General features: G+C 45.3%; 1 protein-coding gene across 4 annotated transcripts in view; it reads left to right on the top strand.

Annotated features, from left to right (window-relative positions):
• GDPD5 (glycerophosphodiester phosphodiesterase domain containing 5) overlaps positions 1-22,568 on the top strand; it is a 155,612-nt gene that overhangs the window by 126,160 nt on the left and 6,884 nt on the right. For 3 of the 4 annotated variants that reach the window (XM_038178295.2, XM_072032923.1, XM_038178322.2), the window contains 7 exons: positions 8,060-8,142; positions 10,908-11,058; positions 12,231-12,449; positions 13,866-14,023; positions 15,720-15,867; positions 18,818-18,900; positions 21,492-21,506. In XM_038178295.2, the coding sequence (XP_038034223.2) occupies positions 8,060-8,142; positions 10,908-11,058; positions 12,231-12,449; positions 13,866-14,023; positions 15,720-15,867; positions 18,818-18,900; positions 21,492-21,506 (857 nt within the window). The remainder of the gene's footprint in view (positions 1-8,059; positions 8,143-10,907; positions 11,059-12,230; positions 12,450-13,865; positions 14,024-15,719; positions 15,868-18,817; positions 18,901-21,491; positions 21,507-22,568) is intronic. The other variant, XM_038178317.2, reaches the window with a different exon arrangement.

Genomic DNA, 22,568 nt, shown 5'->3' with positions numbered 1-22,568 from the left:
TGCGTTGGCAGTAGGCTTACACGACTTTTATCTTTGCCATATGTGTAGGGAGTGTGCTCTGTCTGTGCCCTTGAATGGCAAAAAAGAAGGATGAGAACCAGATAGAGAAGGTCAAAATGTTCTTCTGGACTTCCATCGGTGCCTGGCTTTTCACTTTATCAAATGTCACCTTGACTTTGAAAAGTTTCATCTAGTATCTATAGTGCAAGTCTTCATGTCTGCTTGGAAGCTCATGATCCTGAAGCCTTGCCAAAAGGCATTTCTGCTAACAGAGTCAGGTTTTCACAGGGCTATTTACTATGTAGGTGTTTGAAGAAATGGCCAAGTGGAGCCGGAGAGAAGAAAATAGCTGAGAGAAGAGTCTGAGCTGTGGGACACAGACATCCACCCTTGGGCAATATCAAGATCAAAAGTCTGGAGCCTGGGAGTTTGGGTCCTGAGGTGATACTGCATCTAGTGGGACTGGAGATGATCAACAGCAATGCAATGCTTCTTTCAAATCTCCTGAAGCAAGACAAATTGACCTGGGAGCTGTGCTCTCTGGTACAGCCTGATAGCTGGCTGCTTCACCAGTCTGGCAGGACTGGGTCTGTAAATGCTGCATTTGCATGACCAGTGCTCTTCTGCTAGAAAGAAGCACAGAGCTGAGTGCTGTTCTGATGAGTAGGGGATCCGTGGGATGGCTGAAGATGCTTGCTGTCCTTAAATAAAGGATTTGTTGGGGTGATGGCATGTGGTATATGTGGCAAAAGGTGGTGAAATTGAGAGTTCCCAGGAAAGCCCATATATATGTGCTTCTTGAGGGCTACAGTACCTGGCACGTTGGCTCATCAGTGTATGGAAACTGCTTCTCCCAGAGGGGCAATGAACTTCTCTAGAGCCTGCTGGCTTCCATGCGTGCACACACCCTGTCTCTCTTCTTTCCTCTCTTTAGGATTTCTGAGAGTGTAATTCGCAGCATCTGAGTGCAATTCAACTGCTGTCCTTGTTCAGCGGAGGAAAAAAGCGAGGAACAGAGGCCATATGGCTCATATAAATTGTCTCAAAACACCAGTGCAGGGAAATGTCCTTGCATTTTAAGTAGCGAGGGAAAATTGGAAAGCATCCTGGCATCAGTACCTAGATGAAGTGTGGCTTTTTGCAGTACAGGAGAGCTACAGGCACCACACCTGGTGCTCCTCCAAAAACAATGTCTCTTTGGTATCATCCTTCCCCTTCCTCCCCCCCATGTGCTTTAATTCATCACTAGAAATGCTTTCTGCCTAATTCCTTCTACCTTCTATTACCTAAATGTCACCAGTCATCCCCACTTTTCACTGTGCTAAATGTCTTTTCCCATCAGGGTGCTAACTAAAAGCCCCTTCTTCTAGCAGGCGTTTAATCAATTAGTTTCTTTTCAGGGGCTCTTCTGAAGTTAACTATTCAGCCTCTGGGTCTGTTTCTGTCCATCTGGAGTCCTACCAGGAGAGCACGAGGATTTTGGCAGCAGTGTGCTGGGCACTGAGGGCACCAGACCTCACTTGATGTCTATCAGTTTAAAAGGGTCTTGTCCTGATGGGAGCAAGAATTATCTGACACCCAGGTCTGAATCATGAGATGGGGGCTCTGCAACTCGTTCGTGTTAATAAGTTAAGCACATCAGATGGTTTTATAAACAGGCGTCTGGTGTCTTTGGTCTTGGTTTATTCTTCTTTCATCGATCTAGCTGTGTTCTGTCTTCAATGCCAATGGATTTGTCTTCTCTTTCTGATGGTTAGTGTTCCGCCCGTGCTGAGAATGAGCTGAAACAAGGGTGAGAGGTAGAAACTGGGACCAACTCTAATATGAAAATAAGGAACTTCATCCAGTAGGTCACCAGCTTCTACTGCTGTTTGTGCCTTTGAAGTATTCTCCCAGATGGTTCTTCTCGCAAGGTGCTGGGAGTTGAGGCAATTTGTCTTTGGGTTTGGGATCCGAAGAAGGTGCTCTTCATGGTGTTGAATGATATTTGATTTTAGGCATAGTCCTTAATTCCTAATCCTAATTTTAGTCCTTAATTCCTGGTCTCCTAATTCCTTAGGTGAAAAGTTAGGCTCATCACGATGATCTTTGATCTCAAATTGTAGCTAAATCACCCAAAAGATTAATAACATTAAGAACTTATTTCAGCTCCACCTCCTATTACTGTGGCCAAAAAGGTTCTTTTTGAAGAAAAAAAAAAAAAGAAAGAAAACAAATCAGGGCTAAACCTGTGGAAATTGTCCAAGCATGTCGGAGGCAAGAACGGCTCCCGATTTCAGAGCTGGAGGCTACAAATAGCATGAAAATAAATGCTTTTGGCAAGCCACCCAGACAGCTGGTTTTCAGCATGTCTCGACAGCGCTGTCTCAACATCTGTCTGCGTGCTGCGAAGCACGTGGGGTTTACATGCCGTCGACCTCCTTCCTTCTTGGCAGGCAGCAGCTGTCTCGGCGCCGCACACAGGCACGGTGCAGGGAAGAGCATTTTTGGGCAGCGCTGACTCATGGGCTTTGCACAAGTTTAGAATGGAAAAATACCCATTGTTGGGACATAGTGCTTTGGGGAGCCAGTGTTTAATTGTGCTTAGGATTTGCCTTTTGGGGTGTTGCAGGGGAATATTTTGCCTTGGCAGGGAGCACACCATAGTGGTCCCAGGAAAATTCTAGCAAATGCATCCTTGCACATGTGGGGTGTTGTTTTTTATCACCCCTGAAGTTGAAGCCTCCAACATACTGGCATTTCTGGGGTGCTGTTTTTGTCATCTTGTAATATCAACTATTGATGAAACCAATGGTGAAGATTTGCCCCATCACTGGAGGTGTTCAAGGCCAGGTTGGATGGTGCCTTGGCCAACCCGATCTAGTGGGTGGCATCCTTGCCCATGGCAGGGGTTTGGAGTTGGATGATCTTTAAGGTCCCTTCCAACCCGAGCCATTCTATTGCTTTTGGTTGGAACTGTGGCTTATTGAGAGCCTTGTTGAGCTAATGAAGATCTGGTGATTTTTTTTTTTTTATTGCTTTGTTCTTTTTTTTTTTTTTTTTTTTTAGGTGTGTTGGAGGGCCTTTCTTTCATTTTAAACTTGGATACCAAAACGTTGCAGCCACCTAATTGGGATGGCTTTGGTTTTTAAGGGCTCAGACTGAAATGGTTCAGTTTGTACTGCTTGTGCTGCTAAAATCAGTACATCTTTGCTGTACACTTTATGCACCTCCACCTATGAGATCTGGCCAGGTAACCTGTCTACTGCTCCAACTAATAGCAACAATCACAATTTGTGTCTTCTGTCAGGCCTGGAGAAAGGCTTGAGTTCATTGAAACCATTCTATATATGATTAGGCAGTATTTCATTAAATCAAGCTTCAGCGCTAGCATGTGATGCAAGATTAGACCTCATGATTGCTGTATGCCTAGTAATTAAATCTCTAATGGCTTTTTGCTTAAAATCCTATCCTGTTGTCCAAGGCAATATTTTTTTTTTCTTTTTTTTTTTTTTTTTTTTACTCCTTCACTACTTTTCAGTCTAGCTGAGATGTTTCCAGAAATGCTGGATGTGGATGTTCTCTAAAATACCTTGAATTCCTGGAGATTAAAGATGCATATTTTTAAAACCGTATTGTTACTGCTTCCTAGTGAGCTGGCATAGTGGGGCCTAATCCTGAAAGCCAAAGTACTGACAGATCCCAGGCTTAGCCCCACAAAGGGAACTTCCAAAGAGCATCTTTTTATGGCAAGAAAAACTCCAATTCTCAGCTATTGTTGTAATCATGCCTTACTTTTTAGTCCAGTTATTGGCTTATGAGGAGATGAAAGGGAAGGGAGAATTCAAAATGAATTTTAAAATGATGGAAATGGATGAAAAATATCCTTAAAGCTTGCTGTAGCTGCAGGTGCGGTTTGGAACAAATTTAGTTCTTGGGTGCAAGCTTCTTTGTTAGCCTCTCTAACATGCAAATGATACGGTGATTTATTTACTTATGTTTTAAGTCCTGGCAAGCTGGCTGTTAGAGGGAAAATGGAGTGTAGTGATGTCCAACTGGCCATGCTGTTAACTAGCATACTTTCCCAATATTTGTTAAGGAAGGTCCAAAGCTCCTGACTTCAGAGCTCCATTTGAAAGCACTTGCAATTGACTTCTGAGCACAAAAATAGTCAAAAATAAGTTCATTCATGGGCAATTTTCTAGAAATTACCTCCTGCGTCTCGTAGCAGGAAAATATGAATAGCAGGATGATTTTTTATTTTTATTTTTATTTTTTTATTTTTTTTAAGAGATGAGCCCATCAAACCAATTGCAAAGAACAGAAACTTAGAAACTTTGCATAGTGGCTGTCTGTGGCTTTCAGGGGATGTTGGCATGGTTTGTAGGATGGATTTTGGGGTGAAATCATTGCCTCGTGCCCCAGGGCTTCCTTCACTTCAATGCTGGCTTCTTAAGAAACGGGTTGTGTCCAGTTGCTGTGGGTCTCTGCAAACCTGGATTTGGGTTTTAGACGTAATTTACTTGACTGTGTTGTACAAGGAGGAGAGCCAAAAAACAAACTGGAGGGAGAGAGGGTAATGCAAGCAGAAAGATTATGTATTTATTTATTGCAGTTTTGCTGTAAAACACTAAATCAGCACTAAGCAAAAAACATCTTGCACCAGCAATTGTCCCATTTAGACATCTCTGTACTAAACAGTCTGACTTATTTATATATATATTTTTTTATCTCCATCTTACTTGGAAAAAGACAGATGCAGGCAGGGATGATGGAAATATCTGTTACCGATTCTCCCTGTTCACAACAAGCTCACACTGCAGGGAGTGTGAACTTGATGAAGAGCACTGTGGTGTGACAGAGGCTATCTGTAACACCTGCTATCATGGGGCACGGCACTGAGGAGGGCACTTCTGCTGCCATCCGTGCTGCTTGCTGATTCAGAGCAGCCAGGGATGTTCACCCATCTGTGACGCTCTTCAGGATGACGCTCTTCACGTCTAGTGGTGTCGTGATGAAGGTGACGTTGCAGCTCCAAAGCGTGCATTTTGATGGCCAGATCTGAAGTGCCAGCCTGTTTGTGGAATAATTTCGAGCACTGCTTCCTCTGCACAGCTGCAAAACTCAGCGTGAATCAGCATGAAGTTTAGTGAGTTCATCTAACTTGCCTTTGGGGGTCAAGTTCCTGGGAAAGGAATGGACAAGCCTCATATCTGACCAGCTGCATGCAGCCCTGATAGGGTTCAGCTAAGTTTTGTCCCTCTTAATATGCAAAGTTTGATCTGCAAGCTCTGTAGGGGCAAGAGTGGAATATTCCACTCCAGGGGCTGGGATCTTCTCTCCATGGGGTCAGGCCTTGTGGCATCTTTTTAAGCGCTGAGGATGGGACAGCCATGGTGCACCAAATCTTGAAACTCAGTCTCGGTTTTTAGCTCACTGCAATCTGTTTTATAGCACTGCCTTTAAGATGCATGAATGTCACTGCTGTCTTTACGTGGCCAAAATTATCCAGGCTGACAAACTGAAATCCTATCCCCAAGATACTGCTTTTTTTTTTTTTTTTTTTCTTTTTTTTTTTTTTTTCTTTTCTTTTTTCTATGTATCTTTCATCTATCTCACCTATCGCTTCTGTATGCAGTCTTGGCTCTGCTCTAACTAACGTTTCCCCAATCTGATGAGGAGGGTGATGAAGGCTTGTGTGTACTGACTTGCTTCCTCAGATCTGTTTTGCTCGGTTTCCTTCCAATAATGCCTCCAGCAGTGCAGGCTGTGACTTCCCCACCATTCAGGTTAAAGCTTCCTCTGCGTCTCCAGCCAGCTGCAACCTAGGAGGGCTGGTGCCCAACTGATCCTGGCCCTAAAAAAAAGACAAAATACACTTCAGAGGCAACAACAGCCAGTGTCCTTTCTGCATGAGGACTGCTGTGCCAGAATTTGATGCCTAGCTACGACATAAGACCTTGGCCAGGTCTTATTAGAGGGAGAATATGTTCTGGCCAGGCTTGCTTGCCCTCTTTAGCCCTGCTTTGTGCAACGTGAGCTCTTAATTGCATAGGGGGATGACAGCAGTGTCAGTCCTCTTTGTCCTACCCTTGTTGAAGGCTTTAACATCGATTGCTTAGTGGAGGGAGTTCAACCTGTCCTCTCCAGTCTGCCTTAGCCCAAGAGATGATTTATAACTCAGTACACTTTGCTTTTCTGTTCCTGGTACATTCACATCCATGATGAGGATGCTCAGAAGGGTGTGGGTTTGGTGGCTGCTTGAGGCGTTGTCACCTCCTGAGCTGGGACTTGGGTTGCATCAACTCATCAACCCTTCATGACTTGGGCTGGTGGTCTCCCATCACCCTTCAGCTTCTTTTCCTCATCTGCCTCTGGTTTGAACGCTGCCTGCTTTGTTTCCTTGTGGCTGCTGCAGTCTGAGAGCAAAGATCGAGCACTGCTCTGCGCCCAGCAGATCGCCTTGCAGTGCTCACCCTGAGGAAACCCGAGCTACTTCGGGACGAAACCCGAGATGCTCAAAGCAACCCAAGGAGATGGAGCAGGTTTTCCACGGCTGGGATCTTTATGGGGCTGCTGCTCCCTGCTGACAGCTCTGGGCATCGTGCAAAAATGCTGAAAAAAGCTCTCCTAGCCTGACCTGGTGTGACCCAGCACTGGGCTGTGCGAGGGGGTGTGATGGGGGTGATGCCTCTCGCCTTCTCCTAGACAACTCAGGCATTGATCAGGAGCCTTTTCGGGGAAGATAACAAGCCTCCGTGTTGCTTTTTGTTGAACAAACAGAAAAATGAACCGATATCGATGTGCGGTTTGAGCCAGGGGAATTCAGCAGAGAGATGCTGTATCTATATAAAGGTTGTGTTGCTCCTCTTTCAGAACAGAGTGTGTGGTTGGGTCATTTTACCCCAAAGCTTTGCTGACCTGGGTGTTTAAGTTGCTCAGTTCACAAGAAAACGAATGCTTCCTTATATATGTTTATATATGTTATATATAAGTTTAAATAGAAGTTTATTGTGCAATTTACTTGCATGGTGCATTTAGGTCTTTATTTATAAAATGATTCATCTTTCCCAAACCCTCAGGAACTGCTGAAAAACACGGATTGTGAATGCTCATTGTCTCTTGGTGGAAATTTACTGATCCTGATGGTGGCAGGGATGGGTGGGGAAAAATAGGATGTTAGAGGTGCTCTAAACCTGAAAGCAAAATTGGAAAATAAGAAAATGATTTTTCAAAATAGAGCTATTTTGATGTACGTGATGTGCACATTTCAGTGCAGCCTGTCAGGTTTTTCTTTGTAGTTGTCTGTTTTTTTTTCTGGTCTGCCTCTTGTTGGTTTATGGACATTTTTTGGGCTAGCTATGCTGTACTGGTTTTGTAGAAAAACACAGTATGAAGATAAATACTTTATTGTTTTTAACAGACCCTAATTCGACTGTCATCTGTTTCATTCAAAACAATGGAATTTGAACTAAAATTTGTGTCCTTATCTGTGATAGCTATAAAAGACTCATTTTGTAGGTTTAGTATATTTTTTTAGTATTATTGTTGATAAGAACTTACTGGAAAATTTGTTATTAAGAGAAATCAACTGATTTTTAGTTTTAGCAATAGATTACTTTATTGACTGGGTATATGTGAAAATAAAATGTGTGCTACAGAACCTGTGGTCTGGTTGTTCTCCATGGTATGGATGATACATTGGTTTATGGACTTACGTCTTTCTATGAGGGCATTGTGATCACTGTTTGCATAGAAAAATAGGAGAATAAAACTATTAAGGTGTTTTTGGCAGCTCTATCTGTGGATAGAGAATTAGCATCAGATTAACAATTACTTTGTGGATCCTCAACAAGCCAGTCTGGGGACCACACTGGTGAGCAAATGTCTCATACGCTAATTTTGTGACAGACCTGTGGGGGATGCTGGTACTCCAGCATAACTGGCCAGCATGTAGTCTGTGAAACAAACTTGTTTTGGCTCCCTAATTTTTCTATGCCTTCTTCACAGCACCCTTACTGATGCTGCTTTGTAAACATGCCTACTTTCTGCTAATCTCCCATTGCTCTTTCTGTCCCAGTTGGCACCAGAAAACACCCTGATGTCCTTCCAGAAGGCAGTGGAGCAGAAGACGTATGGAGTCCAAGCTGATGTCGTACTGAGGTAAGCCCCAGTGTTAATTGCTCTGAGCATGGATGCTTTGTGGACAGCCCAAACTCTGCTTTTGGGTCTCTTCTATCTGCTGTCTGGATGTTACTGCTCTCTCCCATTGAATGGTGAATGTATCGTATAACTCCCAGCTGTCTGCACTTACACTGCATGGACACCACAAATTGTTCCACTTAAACGTGACTTCTCCTGGGAGAAGCAAAGACCCAAATTGCCTTCCTCATGCTGCAGGTCTTTAGGAGGGTTTTACCAGCCTTGCAAAACTGTCACAAGAATTTAGCAGCCCAGGAGTAAAATCCTTCTCCTCCTGCCTTCCTTCACATAACCACAGTGCTGGGAGAAGGAGGAACCTGGCCATACTGCGCCTGTCAAAGTCTTTCCTTGCAGGCAGATGTTGAGCAGAATTGACAAGGCCAATTTAGACATCATTTAAAGAGGATTATTTCAAGAACCGTGCTTCATGCCAGGAGTGTGATCGTTGTCTAGTATTATTACTCCTTTTCCTTGTATATTTTACATAAATGTGCAAGAAGGTGGAAGCAGCATGAAGGGAACTACGGTGCTTTATCTTGGTGATCCCTCAGTTTGTCTAAGTTCCAGTTATAAACACAACAAAAACACTGAGCTGATTTTTTTTTTCATGACCCGTTTGAAGGTTGATGTTGATGGAAAGATCTTTTTGTCTGGTGGAAGATGGGCTTCTGGAGCTCGTCATGGTGCTTTCTTACTTTCCATCGCTGTTTGAGAGCAAATGATGTGAAAACTAAAGGAGTTTCTTCCCCTTGGGGAGTGGAATGTCATTGTGGATGGATGAATGATAAACTGGGATGTATACAATAAAGTTGTTCCTTCAAAAATTCCTTTGTTAACAGTTGTGAAGGAAGAGCAGCTTGGCTATCCAGAATCAGAGATGAGCACTTATTTCATCTGGTGGCCTAATGGGTTGCTTCCCTTAGTCCTGGCCAAGGAGAAGGTTGGACTCTGGGAGGAGGAGATCTTGAAAAGCTCCAAGAACTTCCCACGTTGCCACCCATCAGACATCCCAGAGGAGCATCCCAAGTGTCCCACAGCTTAAATGATGCCCTTAATGGCTCAATTTTGTGTCAATTTATAAGCTGCTTTATAAAAAGAGGACCTCAGTGACCTTCAGACCAACAGCAGAGCTGTCAATACAGTTGGCAGCAATTTTGGGAAGGGTTTGCAGCACACTGCTGTCCTTATCACTTTGAAAGATGCTTCTTGTGCCTGTGGCTTGGTGGGCCTCCCATCTTCCACCTCCTCCTCTGTCTCTTACAAAGCTCTGGTTTCTCTCCATTATTTTTTGCAAACCAGTGCCTGCTTACACTTCATGGTGAGCCCTGCATGGCACTGAGTAACTCCATAAGTGGAAGGATTAGAGACAGGAGGGAGTAAATGTTAAACACCCCATCAGATTTCCACGCTGTGGTTAAGGCTTAGCCCTGTCTGATGATGCTCTGCTGCGAGACGTTGAGACTTGAGCTCCTGTCTCCCTTGAACGCTCCATGCTCTTAATTCTGCAGTTGCTTAGCATCTTTTTTTTAGCTGTAAATACCAAAAACCCTTCTGATTGCAGCAGCGTGGTGGTGCTGTGTCAGCACGTTGCTTTGGGTGGAGAGGGGGAGGGAAGCAGTTGGCATAATGCACACTAGAAATAGCAAATGAGATGCAAGTGACCTTTGTGACAAGGGACTTCTGCAGGCAATGGGAAAGCTGAGGCAGCATTTGCTCCATCATCCAAAATCTTTTTTTGTTCTCCTTATAGCTCTGGGGGAGTGCTTGTCCCTTAGTTCATATGGGTTTCGTTTAACTCCATCTCCTTTCCAGACCTTATTTTCTGAATATGAAGATGGGAATCTTGCTTTGGAAAATGTTGTAGAAGCCTGCATGGCCAGTCAGATATCTTGGTATCTGAGTGCAGACAGCTGTCCCCCAGCTGTCCCCCAAACCTTTATTGCTCTGGGTGGTGTCACCACTGGTCCAGCCACAGAAAACTGGGCTGAAAAAGAGATTGAAGAGCATTTTAGGTTTCCCAGAGCTGCTCTTCTGTAATATCTAGGTGGCTTAAAATAGCATTTGGCTGGTTAGATTCTTCCAAGAGGTGGTGGGCTTTCTTCAAGATGCTTGAACTTAGCTACTCACACGAGCCTGGCTGTTTCCTGAAACCTATTTCAAATTGGAAAAGGTTATTTCAGAGCAATTTTGCTAGCTTGGGGCCCTTGAATCATGCTGAAAGCCCATGAACATTAAGTTCCTATGTAGTCTGAGAGCCTTACTCATCATCTGCTATTAACAATTTGAGAATAGCTTGTGCATGTGTGGATGTGTCTGTGGATACAGGCTATGGGAAACCTCTGACAGCTTTGGAGCTACAGAATTTGTAGGCATTTTTGGTTGATGTGAGCATTCAGGGTGTCTCCTTTTGGCCAAGCTACATGAGTCTGGCACTCTAGACGTTTTTGAGTCAGAGACTCAAAATTTTGGGCTGGATGGGGTTATGCCAGCAATTGAATTAATGCAAACATCTAGAAGATATCTGTTTTTTCCCTCTGGTTGCATCTCATTTCAACTGCTCTTGAGGGGGCTGAGGATGTGTTAAGCTGGTCAAGATCTTCACAAAGACTTTGATGTGGTCCTCAAAGCTGTAGGAGAAACTGGAGTGTGGGGATGGGCATTTCTCTAGGGTGGTTTAAGGGTTGTTCATCTCCACCTGTAACGAGGTCCTCTGTCTGTCCATACAGCTACGATGGAGTGCCATTTCTGATGCACGACAAGACGCTCAGGAGAACAACCAACGTGGAAGAAGTGTTTCCCGAGAGGGCCTACGAGCTCGCCTCCATGTTCAACTGGACTGACCTGGAAAAGCTCAATGCTGGGGAGTGGTTCCTACGGGTGGGTATGGGTCCTGAAGCCATAGCTGTGGGATGAAGCTCATACCTAAACCCACCATGAGGTGAAGAGCAGCTCCTTGATGGAGTGGTCTGAAGTGCAGCTCAACCAAATCTCCATGAATCATTTAATTCTGTCCTCTACCAAATTAATGCTGTCATTTTCTTTGCTGTTTAGAGCATCTTGGTAGGTAATCTGACCCTATCAAATCCAGGAATCTTTTCACTTGGTGGATTTAAATGTATATATATATTAACAGGCCTCTGTGGTGTTTATGCAGTTAATTTTAGGATGTTGGTCTGCTTGTTCATAGTGCAAGCCACAGAACCTGGCATCCCACCCTTTGCATTCGTAGCCTTTTTGGGGCTGAGGAGAATTTGCATCATCTTTCTGTGCCTCTTCCACCACTTGGAAGGAGGGAACCTAATGCCTGGTTGATACCACACAGAGCGTAAAGATCTCTGATCTGATTATAAGGAAAACAGAAGAGAGCATGCTATACCATTCATTTTTCCTTCATTTGATTTTGGAGACAGTTGTTCTTGGGGGGAAAAAAATCAAAACAAAACAAAGCACGTTCAGCTTTCAAAATCTCAAAGAAGAAACTGCTGTGGGATGGGCTGATCCACCTTTTGGTGTGCCGCCAGCTTGCAGGTGGGATTTCTTTCTCTAGCCTGCAGCTGTAACCTTCTTGGAGAGCATTAACTGTGGTCTGGAAGGAGGGCTGCAGCACTCTGGCACGCTTCTGCAAGCTCAGACAAGGCTTTCTGCAGTGATGTGAGCTCAGATATTGATATATACGTCAGGAGGATCCATCTTCTCCAACATCCCATAGCTCCTCTCTGATCCTCTTAGTTATTTAAAAAAGGTGCTTCTTTTTATTTTTGGATTCTGAAGGATCTTTGGTGAACACACAGTGTGGGAAAGTACCTTTTCAGCTTACTCCTTGCCCTAAAACTCTACTCTTCTCCTGGAAAAGTAGGGTGAGGAAAAATAGGGTGACTTACCCATGGGTGGGGAAACTGAGGCACAGAGAAATGCTCAAGCAGGATGGGCATTGAGTGTAGCTAACAGCATCCCCTGCTGTGGTCACAGTGGGGTGGAAAAGGAGTTTCTCCTGGAGATGGAGAGTCCGTGCTTCGTGGTGGTAATGCTGGGATGTGCTTTGCTTTCAGAACGACCCTTTCTGGACGGCTGGGTCTCTCTCGAGGTCTGACTACTTGGAAGCTGCCAACCAGTCGGTCTGCAAGCTGGCAGATATGCTGGAGGTGATCAAGGATAACACCTCGCTCATCCTGAACTTTCGGGACCTGCCCCCGGCCCATCCCTACTACACCACTTACATCAACATCACCCTGAAAACCATCCTGGCGTCAGGAATTCGGCAACAGGCTGTGAGTACTGTGGGGTTGGTGATGGTTCCAAAATTGTACTCGTTATGGGTTCCCTGCAGCCCTGAGTGCCTCGTTTGATCCATTTGGACACCTGGTTTGTAATACTACTTGGTGCCAGGAAATTGTGTTGGGGAAGACATTACCTCCAGGCTAGTGGTCCCAGAGATGGTGGTAAGCATGGACCTTCGAAAGCCTGGTACCTGCTGATGCAGCAAAATGCCCTGGTAGCAAGGAGACTTAAAAATCTTGGGCTGTACTACTGGTAGGATAGCTGGGAGAAGGAGAGATGTGATTATTCCCATTACTCAGAAATCATGTGTCCATTATGGGGCTTCCACAAGGCAGATATTGATATACTGGGGTCAGTCCTGCAGAGGCCATCGGACTGGTCAGGAGGCTGGATGTTCGTGTAGGGGCTGAATGAACTGGATCTCTTCATCCTGGAAGAAAAAATAAAAAGGTTTTGGGAAGACCTACTAGCAGCTCTCCAGAACCATCAAGAAAGTTGCTGAGAAGTTGGACCCAAACTTCTCCCTGAGCTCCATGTCTGGAGAATGGGAGGTAGTGGTTGTAAATTAAACCACGGGAAGTTCCTGCTGGATGTAAATAAACTAGTTTTCCCTGCAGTGGCAGGAAAGTGTTGAAACAGGGACCCAGAGAGATTGAGGAGCCCCCCAGGCAGACGTGGACTGCTTCAGAGCTGTGTCCTGAGGCTGGTGAGGGAGGTAGCTTGAGTATTTCCTCTGTGCCAGTTAGGTGTACCCACGCGTACAGACAAGTGCAGCACTGACTTGTGCAATGACGGGTCCAGCAGGAAAAGTAGCAAACCGAATTCTCATGCTGGTCTGATACTTTAGTAAACGAGTGCAGGTGAGTTATTAAGCATGGGTTAAAGCAAAGCAATTCTCAGTGATGCTCCTGAGATCATCTGGTAGGGCACGGCACGAGCCATAAAACTGCCCGTCTTGGCTCCAGCATCCCCTTTACATCGTGCCCTGGGTTGGGGGTTGGAATAGATGTAGCCCTGATAAACGAGGGTGAATTAAACTGGTCTCAACTAATGGGACCATGTGTGTCCTGTCTTGTGCTGTCAGTTTTAGCCATTGTGCTAAAAAGGGGAGGCAGGTTTTTAGGGGTACACCAGACTCATGAGCACTTGGCTTGATCTCTTTGTACTTCTACCCTTTTCACCTCCAAAGCTGTATGTTCCAGTCCTCTGGGCTTGCCAGCTGTCCTGAAATACATTTATACAGAGATGTGGGAGGCTGCATGCGTCTTCTAGACAATTTATACGACAAATAAAGCAAAGTCTCTTGTGGTTTTGCTTCTGACTTGGTGTAAACTGGCTGTCAGCAGCCCTGCCTGGTGTTCCTCTCCTCTTTGCCATAGCCACCCTCTGTCTGACTGCCTCTGCAGGTGATGTGGCTGCCGGATGCGGAGCGGCAGCTGGTCAGGCAGATTGCTCCGGGATTCCAGCAGACTTCTGGCCTCAAGCTGGACGCAGAACGCATGAGAGAGAAAGGCATCGTGAGGCTCAACCTGCGCTACACCAAGGTCACGAACGAGGATGTCAGGTATGGTCCTCCATTTGGATGCTCAATTGCATCTGAAACGATACAGGCATTGTTTCAGATGGACTTGCTGTTCAAAACTTGAGCTGTGCAAGCTTGTCCCTACCCATTAACCACAAACCAGTCCGTTCCCAGGATCGCACAGCTGACTCGTGATGATCCAGTGCACAATGATCCTTTCTGAAACACAAATACACGAACAGTCTGATTCTTATTCCACTGTCATCCTTGGGGAAAAGTGAAGGTGTTCACTTCATTTTCATCCTCATTAGTGGCTGCCCTTTGCTTCTGTGAATCTGCTCCGGAGCTGCTATGACAGAATTTTTGATTAGTCCACCGTCTAAACTTGTTTTTAGAAATTTCTTTCTTACAGAGAATTCACCTGATTTGTTATTTTTTTTTGTCACCTATTTAGACTGGTCAGTTCTCTTATTTAATTAGAGTGGTACACCATGTGCAGCCTTCTTCCTAAGTATATATTTGAGACGTGTAATTTTATCTTGTGGCTTGGCCCTTTTCTAAGAAAAGGGTAGATTGTAGTAGAGCTTTTTTTCTTATTATTTTTGAGTTTGAATTTATTTCACAAAGAAATATTTGAAAAAAGAAGCATTTTCAGAGGAAATAAGTATTTTTGAAGGAGTTGTCTTATTATATGTTAGGTGCTGGGACTAGGGAGGAAGAATTGAGCCTGCAGGTCTTTGAGAGTGGTCCTATTTGGTGGTCCTGTTTAGTGTAATCTTTCTGTGGCTGCCAGCACTTGGTCTATCTGACCTTAAAATCAAGTCTGTGCTTTACCTCCAGGATAATTCCTGCTTTTTTTCATGGAGAGGACCATGTGCCAACTCTCATCTTCCCCACCTCATAAATCCCAAACTCATCAATCCCGCCTCAGCTGTCTCCAAAATCAGACCTGCCCACCTGAGTGTTTCTGGAACCCTAAAAGCTTTGTGGTGCCTGCTTGGAGCAGCTTGGTCGTGTGATCTTTGCTTTGTCCACATCCTGTACAGCTGCTTTCCTCCTCAAAGTGCTTTGGTAGTTATTAAATTGCAAAAGTTAATCTCTGTGCTGTCTGTGCCAGGGAGACTAGTGATGTTTCTGCTTTGTGGGTAAGGAAAAACAGCAATTTATGCAAATTGCAGGGGTAGAAGGGGTCCAATATTTGCTCTTGGTTCACTGCTGACGGCTCCTGTACCCCAGCTTTAAGTTTTTAGCCTCTTACACAAAATGACCTCTGGAGACTGGAAGCTGTAACGTCACAACTGTCCCTAAAACAAGGGCATAGGAGCTGTAGGAATTGATGTTGCAAACCCAGTCAGTTTTTAATTAAGTAGATTGCCTTCGAAGCGTGACAGGCATCCGAGCCAGATGTTAATTGTACATCAACATGATGAGGTGGTGGTTAGAGAAAGATGGTGCATCCATCTTTCACGAGGATGTGTCTGAAACGGGCTGTGGCCTTGGGCAGATAGTGGTTGTGGCCTTGGGCAGAGGATAAGAAAGCTTTCAAGTTCAAACCACTCGATTGCAATGCCCTTGGGTTGCTTATGAGGCGACTGTGCCCTATTAAAAACCCATTTCATGCACTTCTAACCCAATAAATCTGGATTTCAGCAGAGCAGCTGGTGTGGGAGCTCTCCTCTTTGAGCTGAGGGTCTGATGCTCGCAAGACTCACCCCTCGCCCCATCTGTCTCCTGGCAGGGACTACACCACGGCGAACCTGAGTGTGAATCTCTACACTGTGAACGAGCCCTGGCTGTACTCCATCCTCTGGTGCACTGGTGTCCAGTCGGTCACCTCCGACAGCTCCCACATCCTTCGCAAGGTGCCTTTTCCCATCTGGCTGATGGTAAGCACGAAGGCCAGGAAGGTGCTGGGAGCCTCTGGAGGGAGGGGACACCGTGGAGGGGTGGCCATGAAACACAGCATCCATGCAACTCGGGGGGTTTCTCCAAGAAGGTTTGCTTGGGTTCAATGTGCTGTTGAGGTTTTTCACCCTCTGTATTCCTGAACCCTGCAACGGGAAAGGATTAAAGCACCTCTTGCACAAGCCCTTCCTTCAGGTGGCCTCGCTTCTCCCCATGCAGGGTTTGGGGTCCTTGGAGAGCACAACGCACGTGCTGTTTAATCCACTCAACTTTTCCATATTCCTCCAATGGGGAAAAAAAAAATAATCCAGACCTGCTGCTAGATATGCAGGAGAAGCAGCAAACATGGCTTTGTGTTTTAGGCACGATGTAGAACTAGGTTTTTCACTGCTTTTAATACCAGACGTGGACAGGTTTACCTCTGGCTATTGCCAGATACCTCTCACGTAGCCAACAAACCCTCTGAAATCTCTGCCAGCACTTTGGGTCTCTGAGCCAAACAGAAATATTTGTGCTGGAGCAGAGGGAAAATATCTGCATCAAAACATTCCCAAAGCACGAGCTCAGCTATGGAGGCATACATGCATGCGCTGGGGCTCTTTTTTTGGTAACAGATCCTGATGGGGGTAGGACAGGAGGCAGCTGTTTTGCCCATTCTTCTGGTAGATCTCTTGGGAAAAGGGAGGTAAGATGAGCACAAGAAGAAGTTAACAGGCTTTAGTGAGTTATCCACATCTTTAGTGGGAGGTAGGAGCTTAAGATTATGAACATCTGTGCACAATGTCCTTAGCCTTAGCTTAACCTTCTGCTTGTGTCCGACTACACAAATTCACACTGGTGTGTGCTGGAAAATTGAAAAAGGTCACCAGTCTGAGGCTGTTGGAAGAAGAGATTATCATTGTCTAAACGCTGCTGCGGCAAACATCTGTCCTCTGCTACAGCTGGCAGGAGCTGTGAGCACATCGCTGGCAGCTTTTTGCTGCAAAAGCCTCATTGTCAGAGATGAAATGCAGCTGGTGTAGCTGGAGCCCTCCTCAAAGGGCTCTGCCATCTGCTGGATTTCCAAGTGAGCCCTCTGCTGTGAGCACATACCCCTAAATCCTCTGACATGCTGTAGAGGAGGCGTTTGAAAAGCTCAAGCCTGGGGTTCAGACCCCAGCTCGATATTCTCAAAGTGGGTGCCCAGTAGGGTGGCACTCCCTGCTTTTTTGGGGATTCTCCCTCAGATTTGAGCTGCCTTCTGGTTGGTTACGCTGAATTGATGAAGATTTTGAAGGGTTGCAGATGGGAGGGTTTCAGGAATAGGTCTTAAGCTGAGTAAAGGCTATTTTAAAAAATTAAATATATGGACCCCAAAGGAAGAGCCCTGCCCCAAAATTGGCAACTGTGGGTGACACAGAAAATTCCTGAGTAGATCTTAGTGTGGATGAGGCAGCACAATAAGTTGTCTCTGCATGATAGATGTCTGCTGGCCCATGCTCCCCTCTAAAGAGGTGAGAGCATGTCTTGAGTGCATGTCTTTAAACGTTAAAAGTAAGTAAATTAAAAAAAAAAAAAAAAGACAAAATCAAAAAACACCACTTTTCTCTTTTTGACCATATTGAAATTCCAATTTCAATAAACCTGCTCATAAAACCTTGTTTTGGTATCAAATCCTGCTAGCTGTGAGCCTTCTGCAGGACTTTACAGGTATTGCAGATTTTTATTTTTATTTTACTTTTTAAATCATCAACAGAGGGTCCTAGAGTTTGCCCAGAAAGTCATGTCTACAAATTGCTTGGGATATATCATCCAACCTTTGACCCACAAAATAACCTGATGTTTGTATCTTCAGTCGTGGAATGCTATTGCTTGGATAAATTAAAAATTTAGATGTGTAGGTTTTCTTCTAACCTAGAAGACTCCAGAGTTTTCCTTCAAAACAATTTTAATGGCATTCTTCTGCCAAGAAAACGTGAAATATCAATTTTGCATCTGTTGTTTTAGCAGATGCAGCAAATGTAACATTACAGAGAGATCTTCGTGCAATGTCTACACCCTGCCAAATGTCACCTTTCTGTAATTAAGCTGGGAAACACAAGGATTAAATCTCCATCAGAAGCTTTGGCTAATTAAAGTATTGCCCTACCAGCTCTGCAGTACATTTTCACAGGGTTACTTGAGACACATAAAGAGGTAGTGACCAGAAATCAAGTTGTTCTCTGCTGGGAGATGGAGGCAGCAGAGCTGATGGCTCCCAACTGGTGTTGCCCATGTCATCCTACTATTGCACGAGCTCTTCTTTTTGCATTATTTATTTTATTCCTCTAATGAAACATTACTTGTATGCATTAATGATGGTTGTGATGGATCTGTCTGGTAAGAAACCAGCAACCTTTCCTGGCTGGGGTCATGTTGTCAAGGCTTGGACTGGCAAAGCAGAAGTTTGTTGACTGTTGGTGATGGCTGGTGGTGGGAAAAACAGAAAATGGAGCCAGATGTCCCCTGTACCCTACAGGAAAGAAAATTAGAAATGTATGCTGGTAGTACAGGGACTGTGCTAAACAGCTGATATTAACACTCAGAATGGACCCTGAATCAGGCAATGGGTAAATTTTTGTTTTCCCACGAGCTTGGGTTTCCAAAAAGCCTCTTACCTCACCTAGGGGTACAGCTGAGATAGGAAACTCAACTCCAGCCCACAAAGCTCTGAGAACACATCAGCACATGAAAAGAGGCAGAGATTAAAATTGTTCCTTTTTGTGATTCTTCCTGATAACATCACTTTGGGTGATAGGCAAACATTAGAAATGTCATAAACTTTGTGATTTATACATGACTCCTTCATCTCTGTGCTCTTCTTTCCACCCTGGTGGTAACTTTAGCAACGTGTGGTCTCCATGTGATTATACCAAACTTTCAGATCTGCTCCTGTTTTTTTTTGTCTTCCAGCCTCCAGACGAGTACCGCCTAATCTGGATCACTTCTGATCTCATTTCATTTATCATAATTGTAGGAGTTTTTATATTCCAGAAGTAAGTAGCATTGTTATGGCTCAACTCTCGTGTATTTGTGGAGTGTGCTTGCATTGAGAGCGTGGGGTGGAGATGGAAGAGAGGGCTGCAGTGCTCCTCAGGCACTTGGATTGCAAATGCAGGAAAACCGTTTATTGAAACTTCCTACAAAGACTGCAAACAATAAGTCATTCCACTCCTGCGATGACACTGAATTGGGTGAAGTCACTGTTTTTAAGAAGAGTGAGACATCTCACAATAGGAGTGACAGACTCCTCGCTCCTCTCATAAATGCGTGTGGTAGAGAAACCGTAAATGTTTTCTGGGGAAATGGATTTAAATGCTTTAAGGAAAAAAGAGAATATTATGAGATTCCACAGTTTTTATAATGTAGGCTTTTTTTAGATTTCCCTGATTTATTTGGTTTCCACTTGAAGAAATGGAAACGTTTTAAAGCAATGTATTAAGTGATGCAAAGCTGTTATGACTGAACAGATCAAATCAGTTGCTTAGCCTGATGCTTTGAGAAAATTCTGCCATTCTTCAAACAAAATGGGGAGCAATGAGTGCATGGCAGAAGCCTCTCGTCAGCCCAGGTCACTGAAAACAAAACGTTTTCAGAGCACAGAGCCCAGGAGCAGGGCTAGCTAAGACACTGATAAGTCAGTAGGAGATAAATCAACTTGCTAATGGCAGAGCTGGCCAAACTACCCTCCTCTTGATTATAAGGGAGGAAACCATGGTCTCCTCCCGGTGATGAGCCTTTTCTCCTAGGAGGCATTTTCGCTGTCAGTGATGACAGTGTAATAACCCTCTCTGGGAAAATGCGAGCTCAGGAGGGGAGATGTGCTCCCTCCGGCGAGAACAGCAGCCTTCTCCTGGGAAAATGTGTCATTTTGAAATTGCACCCCTCTCTTCCCTCAGCTTTATAATCTCATCTGCTTTAGCATGCACAAACTACTGTCCTAGAGACATCAAGGGGCTTACGCTTTCCTTCCTTCTCGAGCTCCAAAATGCCTTTGTGTCAGGAGTAGCAATTTCATTTCCTTCAGCCTCATGAGCTGGTGATTTTGCTGTCGCATCGTCCCAGATCATCTGCCTGCAGCAATCCCTTTCCCTCCCCAGGGCAGATAATTACCTGGGTAGTTTTGCCATGCTACAGCAGGCTATTGCTCCTGCCAGCACCTGCTATGGGTTTGACTTCAGGCCATATGTCGGCTCTGGTGATAATTGTCCCTCTAAATTCATGACTTGCACAGTCCCAGACCAGTCACCGATTCCAGCACAGGAAGATAGAATGAGAAACAGATACAAAACCCTCTTCTCAGATTAGATTTACCAACACTTAATGAAACCAATGACCCAAATGAGATTTGCCAATGTGTTTATAATTTTGCTAAGAATGATGGTGATTCAAATTGCGGCCATTTAAACCTTTCCTCCAGAAGGGCAGTGTGGCTGCGTTGTCTGGAAGCTTTCTCCACCCCTTCAGATTCATCTGCTGGTTTAATGAGAGATTTCCCTACAAGAGATTTCCCTACTCTTCAGGCCCTGTATTTCTCTGCCAGTTACAGAAAGGCAGTGAGGAGTCGGGAGGCAGGGACTGACCTCTCTCAATGCTCCTCTCTCAAGAGCAGAATTCAAAGGCCAAGGCAAAAAGACACTTGAAGTCTTTTGCATCATCTCCCAAAGCTGGTTTTAGCAGGCTTTCTGAATCAGAAGGCCACGGATGAAGACATTAGACTGAGTCATACTGCTGAATGTAAGCTGTAGGTCCCAGAGCAGAGTGAACCGATGCATGTTTGGAGAGCAGAAGTCCCAGCTATATGGACACTGCAATATCTGGACTCTTCCTCTCTTCACAAGTTGAATTTCTCCCAGCTTGGAGATGGTTTGAAGGAGTAGGGTGAGAGGAAGGAGGGTAAAGGATGGAAGGATTAATATGGCGAGGGTCAAACGTCTTCTGTTGGATCTCTGCCTTGGGACAACCCAACCCCAAGTTTGCAGAATCAGGGAGAAACTCTAGTACCAGAAATTGCATTTTCTACAGCAAGGCTTGCTCTTTTGAGAGCTCCTGCTTTGTGCATCCCGGCTAGGAGACTCCCATCTCCCTGCTGTTCACGGCTTCTCCACCACGCAGACGAATGGGTAGCAGCACGGAGGATAAACCAAAAACTAAGCTGCAGCAGAACTGCCCAGCTACCTGATGACGTGGCTCAGCTCCAAGAAGCAGGGCTCGACGTTTGGCCTCCAATGTGTCGTGGTGTGGTTTAGTTTGGTTTTCTGAAGCCCTCTTTTTGGGGCAAAACAGGGCCACTTCCTTCACGCGAGGGACGAGGGGGTGGGTGGGAACAGAGGCACCGCTTCGATGTGCTCGTCGTCTCCTCTCCGCATGGCTTCTCTCTCCTCCGTAGCCACGGGCAGGGGTTGCTCCTGCTCTTCTGCTTCAGCTCTGGTGACCGGATCCTGGCAGCCTCTCCAGAGGGGGAAATACCGAGCGTGATGACTTCTAACCAATCTCTTTTGCCTCTTTGCCTTGTTTATTTTCTTACTGCTCTGACTGTTGTGCATGTTCCTCCTCTTTCTCTCTGCTGCATTCTGGCATCTCACAGCTATCACATGATCAGGTAATTCTGGTGCTTTCTTCCTCTTTCTCTTTTTCATTCAACCTTCCTTTCTCTCTTTCTTTCTCCCTCTCTGCTACGGCTTCACTGCAGAAGGACAGTGCAGGGCGCAGCTTTTTCGGGATGCTTTCAAACATCTGGCTTCAGAGGGGGACCAGGAGGGGCTGAACTTTGCATGGTCCATAGCCGTGAGCACCACGGGAGCCTGATGCTGAAGCTGGTGGATGTTTTGAAGGCAATCTGACCTTTTGTTGCGGTGATCCAAGTCGCTGCCTTTTAAAACAACCCTGTTTCAGAGCTCCTGCAGTGTGTTGAAATTGGGAAATTCCAAGTGGAGATAATGCTTTCTCCATGGAATTAATCTCACTGCAAAATATCTCCCTCCTTTCTGCATTTACCAGAGGTTTTTAAGACAAACCTCTTCTAGGTTGGCCAACTCTATAGAGGAAAAATTAAAACTTATATGAAGTATCACTTCTCCAGCCCTGGAAATGAATGAATAGGGCTAATAATCTGACAAGATTTGGCTCAGCAATTGCTGTACTCATTGAGTCTCTTCCCAGTCACACCACTATGAAACTGGAAGAAATACAGTATGAAAATGAAAATAGTGCTGCAGCCAGGAATGGGACGAGCCTGGGATGTTGAAGTGCCATCAGTTGGACGCCCAGATTTCTCCTTGCATTGGCTGTTTTCTCCCCAGTAGTTTTTATCCCACTGGAGGGAAGCGCTGCCACCTTTCTGCAGTAAAGCCTTTACCACGTCCGTCCTCGGACCAAACTCTTCACGCGTTACCTTCTCCATTCCTTCTGCTTTGTGCCATGGGGTTGTATTTCTGAGGGCTGGCTACTCCCTAGGTGTGCTTAGCCCTCCCCTCTTCCCCTGCCCACCCACTGCCTTGGGGTTTGGGGTTGGCCACCTGGAAGCATTGCCTGCTCCTCGAGGTACCTTGGACTTGCGGCGTTGCGTCCTCGCGTCACCTCCCTGAGATGGGGCCAGGCTGAGCCCTCCAGCGGTGCAGGGAGGTTGGGTGTTTTCCTCCTGCCACCTCCCCATTGCTTTTTT

This window comes from Anas platyrhynchos, chromosome 1, assembly GCF_047663525.1.
Source record: "Anas platyrhynchos isolate ZD024472 breed Pekin duck chromosome 1, IASCAAS_PekinDuck_T2T, whole genome shotgun sequence".
In the NCBI taxonomy this organism is placed as follows: Eukaryota; Metazoa; Chordata; class Aves; order Anseriformes; family Anatidae; genus Anas; species Anas platyrhynchos.
The sequence above is the reverse complement of the archived record's forward strand: the minus strand, read 5'-3'. Positions and strand labels throughout refer to the sequence as shown.